General features: G+C 54.1%; 1 protein-coding gene across 4 annotated transcripts in view; it reads right to left on the bottom strand.

Annotated features, from left to right (window-relative positions):
* The window catches only part of Adgrg1 (adhesion G protein-coupled receptor G1), a 29,798-nt gene extending 9,424 nt beyond the window's left edge, over positions 1-20,374 (bottom strand). Inside the window, exons 1-3 of one of the 4 annotated variants that reach the window (XM_051168553.1) lie at positions 20,229-20,374; positions 939-1,024; positions 10-438 (exon numbers count right to left, since the gene is read on the bottom strand). In XM_051168553.1, the coding sequence (XP_051024510.1) occupies positions 10-438; positions 939-1,005 (496 nt within the window). In that variant the 5' untranslated portion in view covers positions 1,006-1,024; positions 20,229-20,374. Of the gene's footprint in view, positions 1-9; positions 439-938; positions 1,025-3,232; positions 3,426-8,800; positions 8,857-9,222; positions 9,300-20,228 lie in introns of those variants that run through there. The other 3 variants (XM_051168556.1, XM_051168555.1, XM_051168554.1) reach the window with 3 other exon arrangements.
* Positions 20,375-22,123: the final 1,749 nt, after the last annotated feature.

The raw sequence follows: 22,123 nt of genomic DNA, 5'->3' as shown, positions 1-22,123 counted from the left end.
CAGCCTTACTGTGGAAGGAGAAGGTGAAGCTGGCAGCCCCAGGCAGGCTGGTGTTCTGGGGGCTCTGCCAGGAGCTGATGGAAGTGGCAAACAATGGGGGCCCCTGCTTCAGGCTCTCCTCCTGTTTCCGGAAGCAGAAGAGGCTGGAGGCTTGGTTACTCAGCAGGTAATAGTGCTTGCCATAGCGCAGGTGGAGCCTCCCGGTGTGGCGGCTCCAGTAGAGGCAGAAGTGATAGACCCCTCTAGGCTCTGGGAACTGGTACCAGGGGGAAGCCTCTGGGGCCACAGGGAAGGGGGCATGGATGGTGAGGGCTGTCTCCGTGTTCCACACAGAGATGTGCAGCTTCGAAGATTGGTTGTAATGGAGGTTGCTCTGTTGTGTCTGGTTCCGCTGGCCACAGAAGCGGAAGTCTTCTCGGGGACTGCCACCGTGGACACCTGAGGAGACAGAGGATATATTAGATGGGACCAGTCATGAGCAAGGACATGGGACTCACACACACTCCAAAGCTCTATACTTGAAGGGTCTGCAGTAATATATCTATCTTGCTCAAAAATTACTGTTTTCCACACCAAAATATGGAAAAATAAAACTGAAAATAAAGAATGGTTTCAGAGCCGCCCCAAAAAGGTTAATAGAAATTATTTAATGAGACCATAATTGGCATAGACTGTTGCACAGGTGTGCACTGTCCAAGAAAGCATCCTGCAAAGGGCAGAGGGGCTGTCACCCACTCCAATATCCCCATCCCAAGCTGTTTTCCGTGGGCCTGCACCTCGGAAGAAAGAGGTGCCTTTCTGTTTCCCCCAAGATGCCCTCAAACCAGATAAGCAGTGCTCTACAGACCCAACCCTTAACCAGAGAGTCTGCACACAGACATGGAGGTATTAAACAAAGTCACATCCAGTCCCAGGCCCAGGGCCCCAAGAAAACCTACCTTGAGCTAGAAAGTGCAGACTCAGGAGGAAGTATACCATCTGCCGCAGCACCTGGACAGTCATCATCCTCCCCAGAAGTCACCACCTGGAAGAGAGTGCGAACGAACATCACGTGACCTGGCCATGGGCGGGGAGTGTGGCTGGGCTAGCTCCCCAGTGGGAGGCCTGTGGATGGGCGGGGAATGAGCTGGGGGTCTCGTAGAGATGGTCAGGCCTCTCCAGAGCGGCAAGAGGCACAGCTACCACCCTGCCTTTTGCTGCTCTGCCACATGGTGTAAGTGGCTCACAGAGAGGCCCAGAAGCCCTGTCTAGAATCCACACTCCCAGGCCTTGAGGAAATGCTGGGAAGTGGGCTGAGTTTCCCCTATAGTCCCTGTTAGTAATTAGGCAATGATACAAGCCATCCCAAAGGCCCTGAGGACCGTGGGAAACAGGAAACCTCAGGACCATCCTCAGAATCACGCCACCGCCAGGATCCTGGTCCCCGTAAGTTACCTGTGCACTTTCTGCGCATGCGCTACGTCGTTTATTAAAAGGGGGCTCACCCCACCCTCCGTCCTCTTCTTCCTAGCATCTCCCCAGAGACCACCTCTGTATACCCCTTCCCAATAAAGCCTCCTACATGGGTGTGATTTGTATATCTATTACACAGTTACGCCGCGCACTCCTAACAGTCCCTGAGGCTCAGCTAGTTGCAGGAAGCCTGCCTCAGGGACCCGTCTCAACTGCATTTGATACCTCCCACCCCTACGCCATTGCCTGCATCCTCTGTCCCCCCACTCCACCAGCTGGTGCAGTCCCTCCTCATTCAGTCATGGGTGCTCCGGGCCACATTCAGAAACAGAGCCTACAGTGGAGCCTGAAGTAGGAAAGCAGCAGGGTGAGCTGCTCTCTAAAAGCGCTGGAGGGAAGGGTGCTTTCTGTCATGACCACCAGGGGGAGCCAGCCACCAGGGCCTGGGAAGCCGGGGGCACTGAGGGGCGGTTTTTCTCTTAAGTGTTCCTGCCCGGAAGAGGATCGGCTCCACACTGACTCCCTGGACCACTGTTAGCTGAGTGCTAACTGCTACCAGCCTGGACACTTTTTTTTCTTTTTGGGGGGGGGGGGGGCTGAGCACTTCTTTACCCTACACCTACATGAACTCACATCAACCCTGGAGGTGTCCCCCCATAGTTGGCCTTCCCAGCTGGCCCAGGACCCAACCTGGGTGCTGACCTAGGCAAACTACCATCCCTCAGTCTGTAGGGAACTCTGTCAGACCACAGTGTCAGACACTCAAGTGCCACCAACTAGGCAAAGGGAAGTCTGGAAACCTGGGGGGGGGGGGCACAAAAGGAGTCTGAGTTTGGGGGAGGTAACTAGGAGGGCCTCCTAGAAGAGGCAGATGTTAAACTCAGCACCCAGGTAACCCAAGCAGGATCCATTGGTGTCTCTTTCCTGGGGCAGCCTCATTCTGGTCACCCCTTCAAGTGAGAGCCAGTCCCACCCACCCAAACACGAGGAATAGAACTTCAACACCTGAGGCCATGGTGCTGGGGTACCATGCAGAGATGGGGAAAGTGAGTGCTTCCTCCATGGGGGCACTAGGTTTCCCTACATCCTGTCAAACCAGCAGAAGGAAGGTCAGCATCTGGGTACAGGCCAGAGCCTCTCTTCCCTTCTCTCTGTAGCCCTTGTCACTGTCCCTTCAACCTCCCGTCCAAATGCCTCTTCTTCAGTTAAGGCTCCTCACTTCAACTTGAAGCTCACAAATCCGATCTCCATCTTATGATTGTTTAGATCTGAGGCCCAGAGATAGCCGACAACTTCCTGAGGTCACACAGCAGGCCAGGACTCATGTCTCTCTCACGGTGCGCCGCCACTGTCAGCACAGAGCCCATGAGAGGACAGTGTCATATATTTTGTGTTGTACTGATCCTCCACAATTGGCCCTTAAGAACAGAAGAGTGAGCTCCCCCTCACAGGAGGGACACAGTGAGACTGGGTCACCCTGGCAACCCATGGAAAGGATCAAACACAAACAAGGGGCTGACAGCCCCTCCACTTGCCTGCTCCAACCCCTCTGTGTGGAGCTGTCCCCCCCCCCCCGCCATCCCCCTCCCCCACCAGCATTCTTGGCGTTTGGAGGAGGAGGATGTGTTTGTGGTCCTGATCTCTTATTGGAGTGGACTCTGGAGCCAGGCCACCTGGATTCAAATCCCCGCTCCTATACTTTATTAGCCAAGCGTCCTTTAGTCACCATATTTGGGTTTCACTTCCCTCTCTTGTAAGGAGGTCTGCAAATCAAACCCACCTCAGATGCCGCTGGGAGAATTAAGTCTGTCGGTCTCCATAAAGGGCTTGGAACCGGGCTGCGCAGAGGGTGCCACTGAAGTCAGATCGCCTCTGTCCGTACCTTCTGTCTAGAGCATGCCTGCCCCTGACTAAGACCCCCTCCCCACAACGCCACATGCTGCGCTTCCCTCCCCAGTCCTCTGTCCTCTGCAGGTGGCCAGCTTGGCCTTCAGAGCACTTGAGGGGAAATTCCTAGAACATGACCGGCCCTTCCTGACAGATTAGCGGGAAGGCTGTGACCCCACCCAGAGAACTTCCCTCCTAGCTGGCCCTGAGTGTCACTGGCTCCCTAGAGCTGGAGAGGGAGGTGACGGGAGGGGGTAGTCAGGTCTTCAGACAACTAAGGGCTATCCACATGGGTCAGGGAGAGTACTGTCCTATGTAGCCACTTAGCATATTCCTACCTGGGCCCCTCCCAAGGCTGTCCATATATGTGCACCTGCCACCCAGCCTCACACCCCAGAGGGCATGGCATCGCCTACGATGGGGGCCTAGTGCCTCATTATCCTCTTCCCCACAACCTGCCTCCTAGCCAGAAAGAGGAAACTCTTGTATTCTAGAAACTAAATCTCAGAAGCAGAGGCCCACCTCCTGGGGACTACCTCTGACCTGTGCCGATGAAGAACCAGCAAATCAGACCAGCCTCAGGCACCAAAGGCCAAGCCGCAGCAAAGCTGTGCCACCTGCCACGGTACTGCCAGAACCAATAGTAACTGAGAAGGTTGGTCAGTGGTCCCACCTCGATAGTAACAGTAACATCTGGGAAAGTAACTGAGTCCCATGGCTTACCATCTCACAGATTTGGAAACTGAGGCCAGAAAAAAAAGTCATCTCTCCCAAGAGCACACAGGGCTGCTGCTGAGCCCTCTCCTCAAAAGTCTCTGGCTTGGGGGTCCCCCTCAAAGAAAGAAAAGCAGAGCTGTGGAGGTCACAGGCACACAGTAGACAAGTCCAGCCTAGAGAGAAGTTGCTCCCCTTTCAGAGTGGCTGTCCTTGACCTCAGCTTCCCGTAAACACGCAGGGAACAGAACAAGCTGAGCCAGCCGGACACAATGGGTGAGATCACGGGGGCCCAAGGGACCCCCAGGATAGAGGGGGGCCAAAGCTGTATGAACCCAGACACCCCCACCATTCCTAGCATGATTGGCTGCTGGGGAGGGGTCCCCGCACAGTGGGCAGCCATCCCAGAGCTCACTTTCTCTCCTGAGACCTGAGTCACTTCCCCCGCCGTCCTGTGTGGACCTGCCAGCTCTTGGAAAACCCATTTCCTCCTAGGATGGAGGTAGAAGATGAATAGGAATAGAAGAGTTCTGGATTAACCCTTCCCAGGCAGACACCTCACCCACTAGGGTGGCAGGTTATCCCAAAGGTATATATCCATCACAGCCTCAAGCCTTTGCCAGGATGTCCTGGGTTCTGAATGACAGATTTCCACTGTGACCTTCTGCTCAAAGCCCAAGTCTCCAGGAATACCCGACTTCTTCCCAGCCACACATAGCCCCGTGTGCCTCCCTGCCAAGGGATGGCCCCATCAGAGGTGTCCCAAAATGTCAGTGCACTGGGACCCACCCCAGGAAGATGCTTTAAAGGATGTGGCCTGGGTCATGTGCACCACAGTTCAGGCGGTGCTCGGAGCCTGCCTTTGGCAGTATCCTATGGTTGAAAGGCTACATGAGGGATGCAGGGGTACCCAGCAGCCGGACTTAGGCAGCATCAAAGCAGGGCAAGGACTTGCTGCATTTACTCAGCTGCGAAAGAATAAAACCTAGACAAGGACAAGGGGCAGCCAGCCTCTCCTAATTCTTGTCCCTTCCCCGTGACACAATAGTCTCTCAGCATTTAGCAGAGGGATGGTCATCTGAAAGGTCTCCCACAAGACAGCCAGAGATGGAGATAAAACCCATAGGAGGAAGAAGGGAGCCAACTGGTTTCCAGGTCTGAGTCTCCTGTGATTGACCCATGGCCTATCTGGGGTGACCGGGGAGAGGCCCCAGCTTACCAGCAGCTACTTTCTAACACAGGGCTATAAAATAGGTTCCTTGAGAGCTATGGAGGCTCACAGGGAGGACAGGGGATGATAAGGACCTTTGGAGTATAAGCATGCACAGCAGGGAGTATGCGTGTCCAATGTGCACTGAGTGAGGAAGGCTGGTGTAGTCTACATTATCTCTGCAGAGGAGGAGGTGCAGACACACAGCCAAGGCCAGGGTGGGAGTGGGGCATGTGAGGCTTGAATGCACTGCCTCATAGAGCACAGGGCTGAGAAGTTTCCCGTTCCAAAACCTTCCAAGCTTGGTTCATCAGTACAATTCCCTCCTTACAAGCATCCCATATCCAGATGCTCAAAGGAGATGTTTACCAGGCCCAGGGGACCACTGCTAACCTCCCCTGATCAGCCGGCGATCACTTGGCTAAGCACAATGCTTATAAATGCCGGGCCCTGCCTTCTGCATCTGCCCTACCCTGTCCCCGTTTCACAGGTGGCTGACTGACACTCAAGGAAGTGGACCCCTCTAGAGCCTACCCCTCACTGAGAAGGAGCACTGGGGGTCACAGGGCAGCACGGTGACTTCAGGCTTCAGGAATCTGTCTAGACTGCCTGATAATAAAAATCAAGTTGGCACCTGCCCTGGAGGTTGGCAAGTTCCCAGGCCTTACCTACTAGGGCAAGGCTTATTTTTTGTGTTGCTTTGGTTGTCTCTCACTTAGGCCAGGCTGGCCTTGAACTCACAGCAATCCCCCTGCCTTAGCCTCTCTAGTGCCAGGAAGACAGGTGTGAGCCACCACACATGGCTGCCATTCTAGACCCGGCCTTGCTATAGAGGGCTGCACAGCTAGCACAGGCCTCACCTTCCTGTGGTTTCCTGCCCACATCCATGAGTTGTCCCCAAGGCTATTAGCTAGCACAAGATGGGCCACTGATGCAATACCCTCTGCCAGCCATGCCCCATGGGGAAACTGAGGGAGGGGGGCTGTGGGCATTGAGTGCCAGCCCAGCAGAGGGCCTGTGGGCACAAAGAACTCTAAGTCTTCAGCAGCTGACCATTCTCCAGTTTCCTGTTCCTACAAGTAGGCATGCACATGGGAGGCCCTAGGAAGGCCAAGAACCATCACCAAGCAAGGATGAGCTGGCCTCAGCCACTCCCTTAATTGTGCTTACCCACAGGCCTTTCCTGTAGTGCTAACTTGCAAAGTATTCACTCTGCTGAGCTCGGGCCTCTGCCTCCTGCACAGCCTTCATGGTGACCAGTAGGCAGCAGACAGTGTGTTGGGCTCAGCGAGGAACTGGAATCCAGATCCCCCTCCAGCAAGCACTCGCTGCCAGCACCATCCATGGCGTCCTTGCCACATAGTGGCCCAGGGCGCTCAGCTCTGTAGCCCACTCTCCTCCCACTAATTCTGGAACAATGCTTATCCAAAGATAGGGATAATACAAAGGGCTTCCATCACAGCCAAGATCGCAGAGCAAAGGAGGAGCCATGCCATGACTCAAACCATCTAACCTCAAAGCAATGGTTTCAGCCACTGTGGTTACTGTGTCCCTTCCCTCCCTCCGTCTCCCTGTGTAGGGAAACCTCTGGTTAGAGAGACCTTTGGACCCTACTTTTCTCTTATGCCTTAACACAGCAAAAGCTCTGAAAAGTCTGGTAAGTAGAAAGACCATAAAGGTTGCTGGGGCCATTCCCTAAACCAGTGTGACAGACCTTTTCAGCATGGACACCTGTCATTCACATGAAAAACAAGTCTCCAGATACCTTGACACCATGCAGACAATAGTCTATCAGCGTGCGCGCGCGCGCGCGCGCACACACACACACACACACACACACACACACACACACACAGTCCCCAGCCCTTGCTCTTCTCTGAGTTGTCCCCAAGGCTATTAGCTAGCACAAGATGGGCCACTGACGCCATTTAGGTTGCAGAGTTCCCTGGGGCCCCTCATCACCATCTCTGACAATTCCAGGCAACAGGTCCCCTGTGAGCTTGGGGTGTATTCAGGATGACCCTGCCTTCTTTCACCCACGGCAGCAGCTCGACCTGACCCAACGTGATCCCATCTGATCCATTCCAGCCTCCCCTAGACATCTGAGTTCATGTCCTGGCCAGTAACTAAGGCAGTGAGAATAGTGGAGAGAGTGAAAAAGTGAGGCTCTAAGACGTGGATGCTCAAAGTCCCATGTTAATTTTGGGGCCAACTGGAGAGTCTGAGAAACTAAGGGAGAGAGAGCAGGGTAATGCTCGGGACCCACATCTGTCATACTGAATTAACCCACTGTAGGCTGGGGCTTAGGCAGTCCAGGGACTCTGGTGCCAGCCCTAATCAGCTTCATGTCCTTGAGTGTTTGAAGCCAGATCAAACTGGCAGCCTCTTGGATTGGTACACAGGGCCAGCATCTGCCTCCCAGGGCTGGGTGGCAGCAGTTATAGGCATAGAGGCCACCTAAGCCTGCAATCTTGGCCCAGCCTGCCTCTTGGTGGGGCTCAGTTTCCACTTCGTCAATAGGTGACTATGGCCTCTGTCCTCTGCCTATTACTAGGGCAGATTTAGGGTACACGCAGGTGAAGAAGGACTTCTGAGCGGGCAGGAAGGGACAAAGAGAACAGTCCTGGCCCAGATTCTCTTTCCTTTCAGACCGCAGCAGTTTCCACGTCTGCCCAAAGTTCCCCTTTCCCATCTGCTTTGCCCAAGGCCACCCACTGGCCTTCTGGGGGCTGCGCCGGGCTCCTTGAGCCAGGCAGAATGCCCATCTGTGGACTGTAGGATCTTTCTGTTCCCAAGGTCAGCTACCAAACCTCCCTTTTCTCCTCCTCCTCCTTCCTGGTCCAGAGGCTGCCAGCTCAGAGACACAAAGCCAGGCAGCTCCCAACTATGGAGGGATCCAAGGCCCCTTGCAGAGAGGAGACCAGAGTCCAGACCAGAGCCCCCCTCGCAGCTCCCTGAGCACACAAAGGTTCCCTTAGCTCCTCTGTGGCACCCACAAGCAGGTGCCTGGCCCTGCGACAATACAACTACACTTAGCACAGTACTACAGTAAAACGCTTCCAAAAGGCAGGGCAGGACTGAAAGCTCTTGAAGCAATGAATCTAACATTTATTTGCTTTGTGTTTTGAGATGGCATCTCTCTATGTAGCCCAGCCTGGCAATGAATTTACAATACTCCTGCCTCAGCCTCCCAAGTGTTCGGATTACAGGTCTGAGCCACCAGGACTAGTTTACACCAACACATTTAATCTTAACAACAACAACAACAACGAAACCATGAGAAAAAGGACCATGACCCACTGAACAGATGAACACGAGGCCTCTGGGAAGCCAAGGCCCCTGCCAGAGGGTCCCACAGTGAGGAGTGAGGGCTACGTGGGAATATAGGCTAGCCCCAGAAGAGGCCTGCTCTTGAAGGAAAAGCTTACCTGTTAGTGAGAGCCTCTATTCAGAAGTCACCCCATGAAATGGTCGCCTTGAATTAAGCTGACTGCCATCTGCACAAGGCCCCCAGTTCAGGGGACTGCATAAACTTACCTAGGTGACTATGGATCACAGTTCCTCTGGCTCTTCCCGAGGCTGTGTGGTGTTTCCAACCCTCCTTGTCTGCTTACCCTCCTAACCCTCCCTTAGACCTATGCTGTGACCACAGCCACAGCTGAGACTAAAAAAAAAAAAAAAAAAAAAAGAAAAAAAAAATCAGCTAGAGAGGGAAGGAGTGTGTGGCTACCCCCAACCACTTCCTGATGATTCTCTAGGCTGCTACTATTTGAGTCCTCTTAGGGGACCAGCTATGATGCCTCCAGGGTCCCTGGCAACCCACCACCATTAGCTACATGGCAGCGTCATGGAAATGGGGGATGCAGGGTTACAGGAGAGAGAAAGAAGAAAGGAGGCTGCGGAGGAAGGAAAAGAGATGGTGGGAAGGGGGAAAGAAAAGGGAGGGCAGGAGAGTCTACCTGGCTTCTTCCTCCAGGCAAAAGACTGACTGGTCGGAGGCTCCCTGTTTTGCAGGCAGAAAACTGCTGAAATAAGGGATACTTCCCCCTAGTACAAGGGGCAAGTCGCATGGAAGCCTGGGTCCCCCCCAGTCACCACCCCCTTACTAGCGCTTCAAACAAAGGGGGCAGGCGGGAAGCCAGGCTGAGAAGACGGGCCTCCAGCGCCAAGGGGGAGGAAGGGGCGCAGGTGACAGCAGCCCCTGGCAACCGTTCCCCTGGCAACCGTTGGCAGCTGCACGCACTGCGTCACTGGCTTGCTTAGAGCGCGGGCCCTCTGACTTGTCTGTACCCGACTGTGAGAGCTTTCATCTTAAGGCTGCCTAGGCTAGGCAGGCACTGGCTGGGACAAGCTGGGTCCAAGTGCAAGAGAGCGGTCCTAGAGCACAGGACATCTGTCTTTGGCGGGGTAGGGGGGGGGGAGCGGTGTGGGAGGTGGGGGGTGGCAGACCTTGAAGCCCCAGGGCACTCAAGTTCTCTAGAGAAGCAGAATGGTAGTTTTTGCATGAAATCTTCCACTTAATCCGCACCGACTTTTTAACTCGAGGGGAGGGGCTTGAGGGAAGGTCTTGCAATGTGCTTTCCTCCAGCCTCAGCCTCAAGTACTAGAATCACAGGTGTGTGCCACCACGTCTGACCCTCAGCAATGACTTTAACACCAAATGGCTTTAGAACAGGATGGGAGCCAAGACCCTTGACCAAATGACACTTATTGGAAGCTGGCACTTGCTGGCTGCCTTCCTACGGCCTTGACCACAGGCCAGGTGGAACATCCTCTGATCCCAACCCTGTTCACCATGCAGTGAAAAGAGTGCATACCATTCTCCCCTGAAAACGCCAAGATCCTGTCTCTTCCTGGAAGCCTTCCCAGATTGCCACAGCTCACTCATAATCTGCTTTCTGAAGCCAGGTCAGGGCTGGGGCTCCTCCTGCCTTTTCTTCTAGAGCTCCCTGAATGAGGCAGGAGCTTCTGGGCCCCTCTTTACCTGCCCAGGAAGAGAGTAGGATGAAGTCAAGGCTTCTGATGCATTCACTGTACGCCTCACACTGGGCATTTTAGAAGCTTATTTCCACCACTTTGCGTGGTGAACCAGGTTGAACCCTTGTTGAGATGAGACTCCAGAGGCTGGAGAGGGGATGTGATTGCTCAAGGCTACCTGGAAAGGGCAGGATATGGAACTCAAACACAGATCTCTGAGGCTCTAAGCACCCACCGCATCCTGTCTAGTCCCCTCCCCAACACGATGCACATCCAAACTTGATTTGATTTCCAGGACATGGCACTTACTTCTTTCTGAGTGGGCACAGCTCTTAACCTCTGTAAAGCTTTTCTACCCAGTGAGTCAAAAAGGAAAGACATCCGTACACTTGGGGTGACCTCTGAGCTCCAGACAGACTTGAGTGAGTACAGAGAGGTATCTAAAGGACTCTCCAGCTCCAGGCCAGCAGCAGATAAGGACAGAGTGAGGCTGAGAAGGCTGAACCAAAGGGTCCCAGCCCTCCACCGAGTGGTGACAAGCCCTTCCCGAGAGCACCGGTGGGAACTCCAGGGGACCCAATGCCTCAGGTGGAAGGGCTGGCATGGGTCCTGGGAAAGGCAGCAGGGCTTGGAGGCCTGGGCACACTAGCCCAGTGCTCCAGCCCATGGACCCAGGCCAGCAGGCTGCCGCGGTCAGGAGGCCACTATTGTCTCACTGCCAGAGCCTGGGACCATTCAGGCTCTATTTTGGGCCTGGAGGAAGAGGAAAAGAAAGCAAAGAAAGGGGTTGCTGTCCTGGGCTCCGGGTGGGGGTGGGGTAGGGACACCTTCCCCTGCCTCCAGAAAGAGCTCCAAGGCCTACTGGCTGGGAAAGTAGCCATGTTGGATCAAAGGACCCTGAGACCTTAGAGAAGCTGGGTAGGGTACTGAGGTTCTGAGAGCCCAGGATGGGGGACACTGAGACCCTCAACACACACTTGATGCTCCCTCACTATAGCAAGACCCAGGGACATGGCTGCTCATGAGAAAAACCCGACAGAAGCTAATAGCTGCTCAGAAACCACAGCCAGAGATAAATCAGCTTAGCTCTCCCTGCGCTTCTGCGGAGCAAGCAGAGGGGAGGAGGGAATCAGAAATGCCTGTCAGATATCTGAGGCTCACAGAGCAATCCAAACCAGTGACCCCAGCCCGGGTCCACCCCTGCCACCCATGCCTTCCTCACATTCAGTAAGTCCAATTGTACCTGTAGCTTCACCTCAGGGCCTTTGCACACGCTTTCCCCCCTCACCACTGCGGGTGCTATCTAAGACCTCCCCACTGACTGGCCTTGGGCCTTCACTCAAATGTCCACTCTCCTAAGATGCCATCTACGACTCTCTAATTCAAACTGTCTTCTGTGACCATCATGGCATTCCTAGTCACCTGTTCTTGTTTCGAGGGCCTTTGGTTATTTCTGAAATGCACTTGCAATTCGCTTCTTCAGAGGCTTTTTTTTTTTTTTTTTTTTGTCTTTTTCTTTTTGAAGATATTATTGCTATGCTTTTTTTCCTCAATCATATGTATGTGCATATCTATTTCTCTATGTGCATCTGTGTATGTGAGCACAGGTGCTATGGAGGCCAAAGGTATAAGATCTCCCTGTGGTTGGAGTTACAGTCCATAGTGAGCTAACCTGACATGGATGTTAGAAATCAAACCCAAGGGGCTGGAGAGATGGCCCAGAGGTTAAGAGCACTGACTGCTCCTCCGGAGGTCCTGAGTTCAATTCCCAGCAACCACATGTGGCTGACAACCATCTATGATGTGATCTGATGCCCTCTCTGGCCTAAGGTATACACGCAGACAGAACATTGTATACATAATAAATAAACAAATCTTTAAAAAAAAAAAAAAAGAAAAAGAAAAAGAAAAAGAAATCAAACTCAAATCCTCTGAAACAGCATCTTTGGCTCATAGCCACTGAGCCGTCTCTCTAGTCCTGTCTGTCTGTCTGTCTGTCTGACTGACTGACTGATTTAGCACCTCTGACAGCCTGTGCAGTGGGAGACCATAGCAGCTGCCCAGTGCTGCTAGTTTAACCCAGGAGCAAATGAGTCAAACCAAGGCTCAGAGCCAGGCCACAGAGGCTCCGTCCCAACAGCTGACTCCTGATACTGTAAGTCCAGGTTAAAAAACGTCTCCTCGAGGACAGAACATTGAGCTGTCCCCAGCCTGTGGTTAGGGAAGGAGTGCCCGCAGCTCTGCCAGGTTGCTGGGCCAGTGTAGGGATCCTCATGCACAGTCTGAGAGCCAGGAGAGTCAGAAACTCTAGGCTAGCACTCTCTCCAGCACCAGTCAGCCTAATAAACGTTGTGAGAAGGCCTGAGGCACCCAGGTTTTCTTAGTCCTCCGCCCACCTCAGGGTGAGACAAGCCCACTCCAAAGGCTTCTGGACTGCAGCCTGTCTGAAATCCCACCAGCACCTGTGATCAGGAAACCCTGGGTTTCTCTTCAGGCACTGTGACCAACCTATATCCCCCAAGGGCCTGCTCCGATGCTGTGGGATTAAGGGAGCCAGGAAGAAGCCTCAGTTACAAAGCTAGCTCCCAGGACTGTCACTGTATGCAGTGCCACATTCTTTGCTGGGCTCCTGCAGGACATCTGAGGTGGATAAGGAAGATAGATGATCAGAGTGCTGGCGTCTAACAGGAACCCAGGGTGGGTACCTCTGACGTCTAGGATTAGGCCCACAGAACAGAGTTAGGTGGTGGCAGGGACCACATGCCTGTGAGCCCCATGACATGCACCTGCCGTCATAACCTCCACTGCCACCTGTGAGGAACTGCACAGACGAGGAAACAGGCTTCCAGAGAAGCTGCTTGCCTCAGGCCTTGGAACTGGTAAGACTGGACAGCAATCCAGTCTTATGACTCCACTCTATTCTTGCAGCACCCACCTTGTACCAGCAGCCCCACAGCACAGAGTGCTAGCTGCCTGTGCTGTTCTTCAGAGGTAGAAATGGAGGCTCAGAGAGGTTTACTACAACCCCAAGGCCTCACTGAGGGACTGTGCCAGACCATCCCTCTACACTCATGAACAGCACTGTCTTCACAGATCACATTTACTGCAGCTTTGAACTCTGGTTCCCTTAGTAGGGGGCCAGAGGTGGGACACCTGCTTATGTTGAAACCCATAGCAGGGTCCCCAGGGAGAAGTGCCAACTGTGTTCCCCAATTATAGCTGGTGACAGCTCATCCTGTGTCAGGGTCAGAGACCAGACCCTATCATCAGGGATCCCAAGAGAGTGGGGCAAGCACAGCTACTAGCTGGGCTAAGTACGGTCTGGAGGGGGGTCTGACAAGAAGGTTCCTTACCGCTTCCGGCCTGTTGCCCACAACTCCAGCAGGGTGCTATCGTAGCCGGTGTTAGGATGGAGGAGTATGGCAGCGTGGACACCCTGCTCAGACTCAGGACTGTATGAAGATCAAGAGGCCCCAGATTCCGCGGGTCGGTGTATGCCTTTCCTGCCCAAAACAACCGCCCTCATCCCCAGCTCCTCACAGGCTGCTTAGAAAACAGCCCTGAAGAGGAAGCCCCCAATGGGGGAGGCTAGCTGCAGCGACCAGCAAGGCAGTGGAGGGGACACTGCGCCCCTCACAGACATCACCAGATGCACTAGAACTACCCATGTGCTGGGTAACACTTGACAACTCCTTGGTGCCATCTCCCCAGAGTTGGGAAAGCTCATGGCTGGAAAGAGCTGTGAAGAACCCCCACCCTCCCTAACTCCCTTCTCACCCTTCTCTGACCAACTTGGGTACCAGCCAAAGATGGAGTGCTCACTGCCTTCGGTGGAAATATCCATTGTGACAAAAAAGGGACAAGTCTAACCACAGGCAAGTGACCAGAGTCCAGGTCCCTTCCACCATGGGCTTTTCAGGGACCCTCAACTTGCTTCATTGTCTCTGAAATGTGGATACAAATTTCAATCTCAGACGACCAGAAGTACCAAAGACACTATGAGGGCCTTGGGCAGTGAAGCGCAGGCTAGGAAAACAGGCCATTGGCCAAACCCAAGCCATTTGGCACCTACCCAGATGATGATACAACAGTCGGGAATCAGGCCCAGGCTCAGTGTGACTCAGCTACCCTGACCAACCTCTGGGGTCCACCCCTCACACTTGTCACATCCAAACAGGTGGATCTAGGCAGTTGTCACCTACCATAAGGTCAGACGCCCAGGGTTCCAGATACAACCATACCCTGAGAACTGGAGTCAGCTGAGAATAGCCACTCAGCCCAGACCCTAGGGCCTAAGGGAATCAGTCCAAAAGAGGGGTGACCATGGAGTGCTGCTCAGGCCACCAGCCTGGCTGAAACCCAGGCATTCCTTCTGAACCCAGCATGGTGGCCAAACAGGCCAAGGTCTAACAGCAGGCAGTGTCTAATGGTCACCTCCCCTCGCTATGCCTTTTGCAAAGGTGTCTTCTCTTTCCCCTGTGCTTGAAATTCTAAAGAATGACTGCAATGCTAACTGTGAAGTCATCTCTTTCGAAGACTGCAGAACCCGGGGAATCTGGTGACCCTTAGATAGCGTCAGAATGGGCCGCACTCCCGCTACTACTGAGCAGCCGTGAGTCAATGAACACACGCAATAAACTACTGTGAGATTTCTCTCGCAGACAAGCAAAATCTATTTAAGGGACCGTGGGAGTTCTATAAGATCTAGGTCAATATGTGGCCTTCCCCCTGGAAACTCCTTCTCTGGGCATGGTAGATGGCAAAGACTGTTCATCACGTTGTCTGTCTACCATCTTACTGCTCTTCTCCTCCCCATAAGAGAGTTTTGTGTGTGTGTGTGTGTGTGTGTACCCGAGGACCCCAGCTGGAACTGGGCAGCCTCAAAGGCGGTGGCTCTTGAATAAAGCTGACTTTTGAGTGATGCACAACAGCAAGGGTCTGGCAATGTGGTCCCAGGTCTTAGAAAGCAGGATCAAGTCCCAGGCAGGACAATCCCCCAGAATAGCAATGGAATATCTAAGGGCGTGGGCCGTCTATGGATTGGAGCCTTTCTGATGACATCTTGACAGGGGACGGACTGTTGCTCTGGGATATAAACTCTGCCACTTCCCCAAAGAAGGTTCCGGAATGTTACCAATAGCAGCGCATTGGGAATGATGCGCTTTAAAATTCTCATGGCTCGGGGGCTGGAGAGATGCCTCAGAGGTTAAGAGCACTGACTGCTCTTCCAATGGTCCTGAGTTCAATTCTCAGCTACCACATGGTGGCTTACAACCATCTATAATGTGATCTGGGGCCCTCTTTTGGCATGCAGGTGTACATGCAGATAGAGCACTGTATACATAATAATAAATAAATATATCTTTTTTTAAAATCTCATGGCTCAGCCCAGTGTGGTAGCACATGCCTTTAGTCCCAGCGCTCGCAGGCAAATCACTACGAGTTCAAGGCCTGCCTGGTCTACAAAGAGAGTCTAGGACAGTCAAGGCTGCACAGAGAAACCCTGTCTAGAAAAATACAAAACAAACAAAATGAAACAAAACAACTCATGGCTCCCTCAACCCTCTGAAGATGCCATTGTCACTCCTGCTTTAAAACTAAAGAAAACCAAGGGGCAGGATGATTAACGCACCTGTCTAAATGCACACAGTGGCTGGCACCAAGATGGAACCAGACTGCCCCAGAGCTCACCCTCCTAACCACCTGTGTGACCCATGCCAGGGCACTGCCAAACTAAGAGATGAGCAGGTTTGGCACAGGTGGGGATGAAGCCTGCTTCCCCGAGCACCAGCAACATGTGGCTAGCCCCTTCCCTCCTCACGCCTCCTGGAGATTCAAGTGTCTTCATCCTAACTGTAAATGAGACTCAGAGCAAGGAAGTTACTTGCCAGACATGGTTGCACTTGTTTGTAATCTGAGCACTCAGGAGGCTGAGGCAGGAGCATCATGAGTTTGAGGCCAGCTTGGGGGTTACACACAGTAATAACCCTATGTGAAAAGGCGAAAGGAGAGAGGGAGACTGAGGAGGAGGGAAGGAAAAGAAGAGAGGGGACAGGAGAGGGAGGCAAGGAGAGCAGAGGAAGGGAGGAGAGGAGAGAGACACTCGCTCAAGGTGGCTCTTCAAGGATCTGAACTTGGTTGTAACTCGAGCGCCCCCGAATATCTAACAGGGCTTACTGAGGACCTCCAAAGCTGCAGCACACTAGCTCAACATTTGCAGCCTACGCTGCCATGTTCCAGCAGCAAACCTTACAAGAGACAGGTTCTTCCCATTCGCAGGCAAGGAAGCCGAGGCCCAGAGATGCTCTGATCTTTGGCCGTGTAACACGAGTCTCTGACACTTAAGGTCTTTCTGCCATGGGAATTGAGAATCCAGGCAGATATTGCTGGAAGGCGGAGGGCAGAGGCCTGGGACTCGGGGGTGGGGGGTGGGATGAAGAGCGTGTAAGGACAGTTTTCTATCTCATCCTTTTGGAGTCAAAGCGGCCCTGAAACAGGACAGGCAGGCTGAAGCTATTAGCCACAGAACCATGTGGGGGTTAGAGCTGGCTCTAGGAGAGCCGGCTCTTCATCCCCAGCCCATCGCCCATTAGTGCAGAGAGGACTGCCCGCTGATGTTGGCTGTTCTGCCAGCTTCTCCGGCAGTAAGCTCTTATCTCTGCTTGCCCTGGAATTGCAGTCCATGCATCACCAATGTCAGTGCTAGCCCAGAAGCCTGATGCCCAACCATGCTAGCCTTGCATTCCGTGACACACAGATTGGACTAGTTGGGGCAGGCTGACTCGTTCTAGTGTCCGGCTCCCCCAGAGGCAGTGCAGATAAGAACTGACGTCTCTGGCTTCGGTATGCCCATCCATCCAACAGGAGAGAGAAAGTCAAATGCTAACTCCCCACGGTGCAGATGCTATTCTAAATGTTTTCAGGTTAACTCTGCAACGCTCAGAGAAGCCCCTGGAGATATGGCTAAAGATGAGGAGACAGAGGCCCATGCCCAAGCCCACACAACCAGAAAGGGGTATAGCCAGGTTCTCTGAACAAGCCTGTCTGAATCCCATCACTAAATGCATGGGCTTATGCCCTCCGACAACCAGCTTAGGACCCAGACAAGGACTTCCTTGCCTCTCAAGAGAGGCAGAAGAAAACAGCAGTGGGACCTGGAACCCCCAAAGATTTGAACCCATCACTGGGGAAGCCTCCTCACCCCCACCCCATTCCTTGTCTCTGTGGTAAGCCCCGAGCCAAGCATGGAAGGTTCAGGATTGTTCTGATCCAGGCTGGAGCCTGGAGAGTTTAGGACGTGTGACACCACAGTCAGTGTCTCAGACCACCCCACGCCAGGCAGGCCAGTGATTGGCAGTGGGCTACCCTTAGTCCCTCTCTCCACAGCAGCTCAGGCTGGACCTCAGAATCTACAGGCTCCTCAGGGGCCCCCAGCAATTCCAGATGGGACTGGGGGGTCCAGAGTGTGGAGCAGGGCCAAGCTCTCAGCCAAGCAAAGGATGGATGGTTTGCCAGTGCTCCGCCCACCGCATCTGAGAGGCCTCTTTGTGCCAGCTCTGCCCCACCCCCAACTTGCCATCTGCCAGGTCCCTGGAGGCTGGTCACCCTTGGCTGCTGGGTGCATTCACATGATGCTCCCATCTGATGTGAGTCAGAAAGCAGGGCCACCCTGAGGACCAGGATGCGAGTGTGAAGGCCTACTCAATCTTAGGGGGAGGGTGGAACACTGGGATGTGGGTCCTGTGTTGTCACGCTTTCCCCCCAACCTCCCCCACCAGCACCTCTAACAACTCTATGAGGGCCCTTCCCCCCTTCCCCTACTGACTAGGATGCTTATCCTGCATCCCGCGTCCTAGTGAGGGCTCAGCATCCACTGGACAGGAGTCCATCCGCAGTGGCCCCCTTCAGGACTGTTTTGTCCACGCCTCTCCCTTGTCGTGCCGGATCCTGATAAGAAGGCCATCTCCACAGAGCACACCGCCCCTGTCATAACTCTGTCTGCTCTCTTCCCTTCCTTGTGGCTGGACTGTCACCTCCACTTCTCTCCCCTTAGCCGGGAAGCCATCCCCTAAGCCTGAGGCTCAACCTAGCAGCCAGGCGCTGAGTAGCCAGGCCACCCCACTGCCTAGTCCTCTCACCATCGTTTCCCCCTGCACAGAAGACTGAGACCCTCTGCCATGACACCAAGTGTGCTCAAAGTGACCCATGTCAGGCTGCAGTACTGTTGCTGGCTCCATGCTTCCGAGCTTTCCTTGTTGCCCCGCCCCCCAAACTCTTCCCAGTTATAGTCTCTGCCATGGACACTCTATCCATCTATGTTCAGGCTCCATTCCTCCCTCTCCCCTTCTGCCCAGTTTAGGGTCAGACTCACTCCTTTGTCACAGCCCCTGCCCCCCACAACCCCCCACCCTCCCCCTACCCCCAAGCTCCCGCCATCTCCTCTAGTCCCCTCATCTCCCCCTGCAGCCACACCTCCTCACCAGCCTGTCCCTAACAGGATGGAGATGCCACATACAAGCCACCCTAGACAGAGGTCATACCAGGAGCCAGGAGCCCCATGTCTGGGACTCTTGGAGCCAAGTCCTCAGCCAATGGAGACAGGGCAGCTGGGCTCACCCCCATGACAATTTAGGAACCCAGAGAGAGGCCAGGTGAAGTGACTTTGACCAAGGTGGGCTGTATCTCAAGTTCCTGAGACTCTAATGGGGGAAGATGAAGTCTGGTCCCCCAAAGCTAGTACAGTCTCTAAACAGGACAGGGAAGATGACATAGGGACTGGCCTGCACTGTGGGAGACCACCTCAGCACCCTCCAGCTCCTAAACAGCTGGCCCTTCTCATAGTCTCTGATACCTGGGGGGGGGGGGCGCTGCAAGGAGGGGGGCATCTGCAAGTCCCAGCTGATCTTACTTGCCTCATTGCTCCCTGTACAGTAGGGAACACACAGTAGGCACTTAGTGAATGCCCAAGCTCAGCAACTTCCCTTGGCCTTCTGATGTAGGCATAGGACCTTTCCCCCACCCATGTTGACAACCCCAGGCCACAGTAGCCCACAGAAGGGAAGGGGAACAAAAGGAGTTCTGCCTCTACGCACCCCATCCCCTCAGTAAAGTGAGTCCCTCGGAGGCCCTAACGGGCGCCACACACACACACACACACACACAGATGGCTGGCTGGAGAATGGGGAAGACGGGATCCCTGCCCCCATTTCCTACACCAGGGGAAGGGGACTAAGGTCCTATCAGGCCCAAGCAGCTGGGGGCCCTGAGGTCTTGTGGTTAGTGGGTTAGCAGCTCTTGGCACCTCAGCCTCACTTCCCGGGACTCCCATTCCAGGTGCCTCCTGTTCGTTCAGATCAGAATTTGCCCCATGCCTTCCTTCCTTCCTTCCTTCCTGGGTTTCAAGCTGTTAAGACTGTCCTGGTTCTCTGGGGGCCCCTGTCCTGTCCCTAAAGGAAGCCCCTAAGGGAGACCGCCTTTAGGGTCACCATCCTCAGTCTACCACAGCGCCCTCCTCTGGAGCCTGGGCTTGCTCTGTGACCTCAGGCAAGCTGCCTGCCCTCTCAGAGTCTCCCTTCTCCCACTTTTACAACAGGAGCAGAGATCGCTGTAGCCCAGGCGGGCCCTGAACTTGACAGCCTCTTACCTCTGCCTCCTAAGTAATGGAATTACAAGTGTATGATACCCACGGCGCCTAAAAGGCCCAGAGAGCAGATGCCACACTGCTGGGCCCAAGACTGTACTACTTGAGCCTTCATTTTCCAGAGACCCAACGACTAACGGCTCTGAAAGTCCTGTTGCTTCTGATCCTGTCCTTTTTTCTAGGCAGCTCTCAATTCACACACATCTCTATAGAGACACCCCGCAGTTATACTCATCTGAGCTAAATCTCCCCCGACAACCCCCGGCCTTTTACAGTCTATACTCTCTGTTTAGCAGTCACATGCCCTCCACCACTCCTCCCACCTACTGGCCACCCTTAATCCGGTACCTGGTGCCAAGCAGCGGGTTCTGGAAGGAGCCAGGCAGCTGGACCGCCTTTCAGGATTCACCTCCAAGGCTGAATCTGCCAGTCTGGGTCTCTCCTGAGAGTGCCAGCAAGAGCTAGTGCTAGCAAGTGCACTGGCTGGGGGGGGGGGGGGGGGGCAGGTGGGAGGCTTCTGTCAGCCAGCAGTCCCTTTCCTATAGTAGAGAGCAGGAGGCAGCCTGTGTGGAGCCTTAGAACAGGGGGGAGGGCCGGGACACCCTGCTGCCCTAGCTCAGCTCCTCCCTTCAGGCTGGAGATGAGATGACTGGCTAACTGTGAGTCATGGCTTTCTCAAAGGGAGGCAGGAGGAGGCAGGGCTGACAGAGGTGAGGCGGGGACCCTGGGAGATGCCCGTGACTCAGGCCTGGCAAGTGGGACCCGGGTCTTTCCTCTCATCATCCCAGCACCCCAGTGCCAGTTTCAAGAACGGGTACGAGCTGGGGGTGACTGTATCTCCTTGCCCACTCCCCATTAAGTCCCTGGGGGCTGCTCCCCTGAAGCTGACACAGAAACCAGTATGCCCCAGCAACAGGCCACTCAGATGCTGCCCCCTCCTCCAGGCCCAGCCAACAACTGCCCCTTCCTGAAGGACAGTCTAACCTCCGTGGCAGCAGGCGGGAGCCAGCGCTGACTGGCAGAGCGGAAGGCACTCCAGGGGAAAGGGGGTGTCAGGCCGCCTGGCTGGAGGCCATGTGTGGCGTGGCTGACTGCTGACCCATGTCTCTGAGTGACTTCCCAGCAGGGAGCCAGACCACTCTCCTTCAGTTTCAGCCTTACAAAACTCATGTCCTGGACCCTGAGGCCCCAGGGACTTCTGGAAATAGCCTTCTTCAGTCTGTCTGCTGAGTCAAAATGGGAAACTGAGGCCCAGGTAAAGAGCCCTTCCAAACCTCAGAAAGAACAATTTGGAAATGGGCCAACCCCACCATGCCCTCTCTGGCTGCTGTCTCTTGGCTATTCCCTCCACTGCTGAGGTTCGCTGACCCTGCACAGTCTGGGGGCAGGAGTGTTTTGGATAAGCACATGCCCCTCCCAAATGAAGCCTCCTGTCTTTCCTCTCCCACACAGTGTGAGCAAAACGAAACGAGGTCCCAAGGATTTCCCAACCTAATGAGGGCAAGTGGTAACAATAACAGCAATGGCGGTAATAGAATAGCAGCAATCACGCCAACTGCATTCCAGGCCTTGCTCGTGCCTTCTTCTTCTTCTTCTTCATAGCACCTGCCCAGACAATTAATGAACCTCAGGAAATATTCTCCAGGAATGAGGTAATGACGAAGAAGGCAGAGGGCAAGGCAGAGAAATGGAAATCAGAGAAGGAGGTTAGCTGGGTCCTCGGCGCACGGCTGAGGAAGTCGAGGGGTCAGGCGGGAGGCCAGTGGTCCACTTCACAACAAACACCACCACTTATGTGCAAATGAGCTCATTAGAGACAAGCAGTGACTTATCCGAGGCCTCACAGCTCTCGTCAAGCATCCAGCAGGTACAGGCCCTTTAACCTCATCATCTTTATCAGGTCCAGGGGTGGATAGGTGGGGAGAGCTATTTTTGGAAGGCAGTAGGATCTCTTGAAGTGGGGCCAGGCGGTGGAAGATTTTGAACGCGTGGAACTGGAGGGCTAATAGAAAGGCACTGGGGGACCATGGAAGGCGTTTGAGTAAGGGACATTTGTGCTCAGCTCTCAACTCATGAAAAGCTGCCAGAAACCTGATTTCAGATGTGCCTCAGATCTGTCCCATAAAAACCTAATCCTTAACAGATGCCCAGGTGGTTACAGTGTGTGGCAAAGCTCCCATAGGCCTGTCTCTCCTCTGTGAGCTTGAACAAGATGGGTATGGTACGAGCAGTGTGGGCAGGGA

The sequence above is a fragment of the Acomys russatus genome, chromosome 26, assembly GCF_903995435.1.
Source record: "Acomys russatus chromosome 26, mAcoRus1.1, whole genome shotgun sequence".
NCBI classification, from domain to species: Eukaryota; Metazoa; Chordata; class Mammalia; order Rodentia; family Muridae; genus Acomys; species Acomys russatus.
The sequence above is the reverse complement of the archived record's forward strand: the minus strand, read 5'-3'. Positions and strand labels throughout refer to the sequence as shown.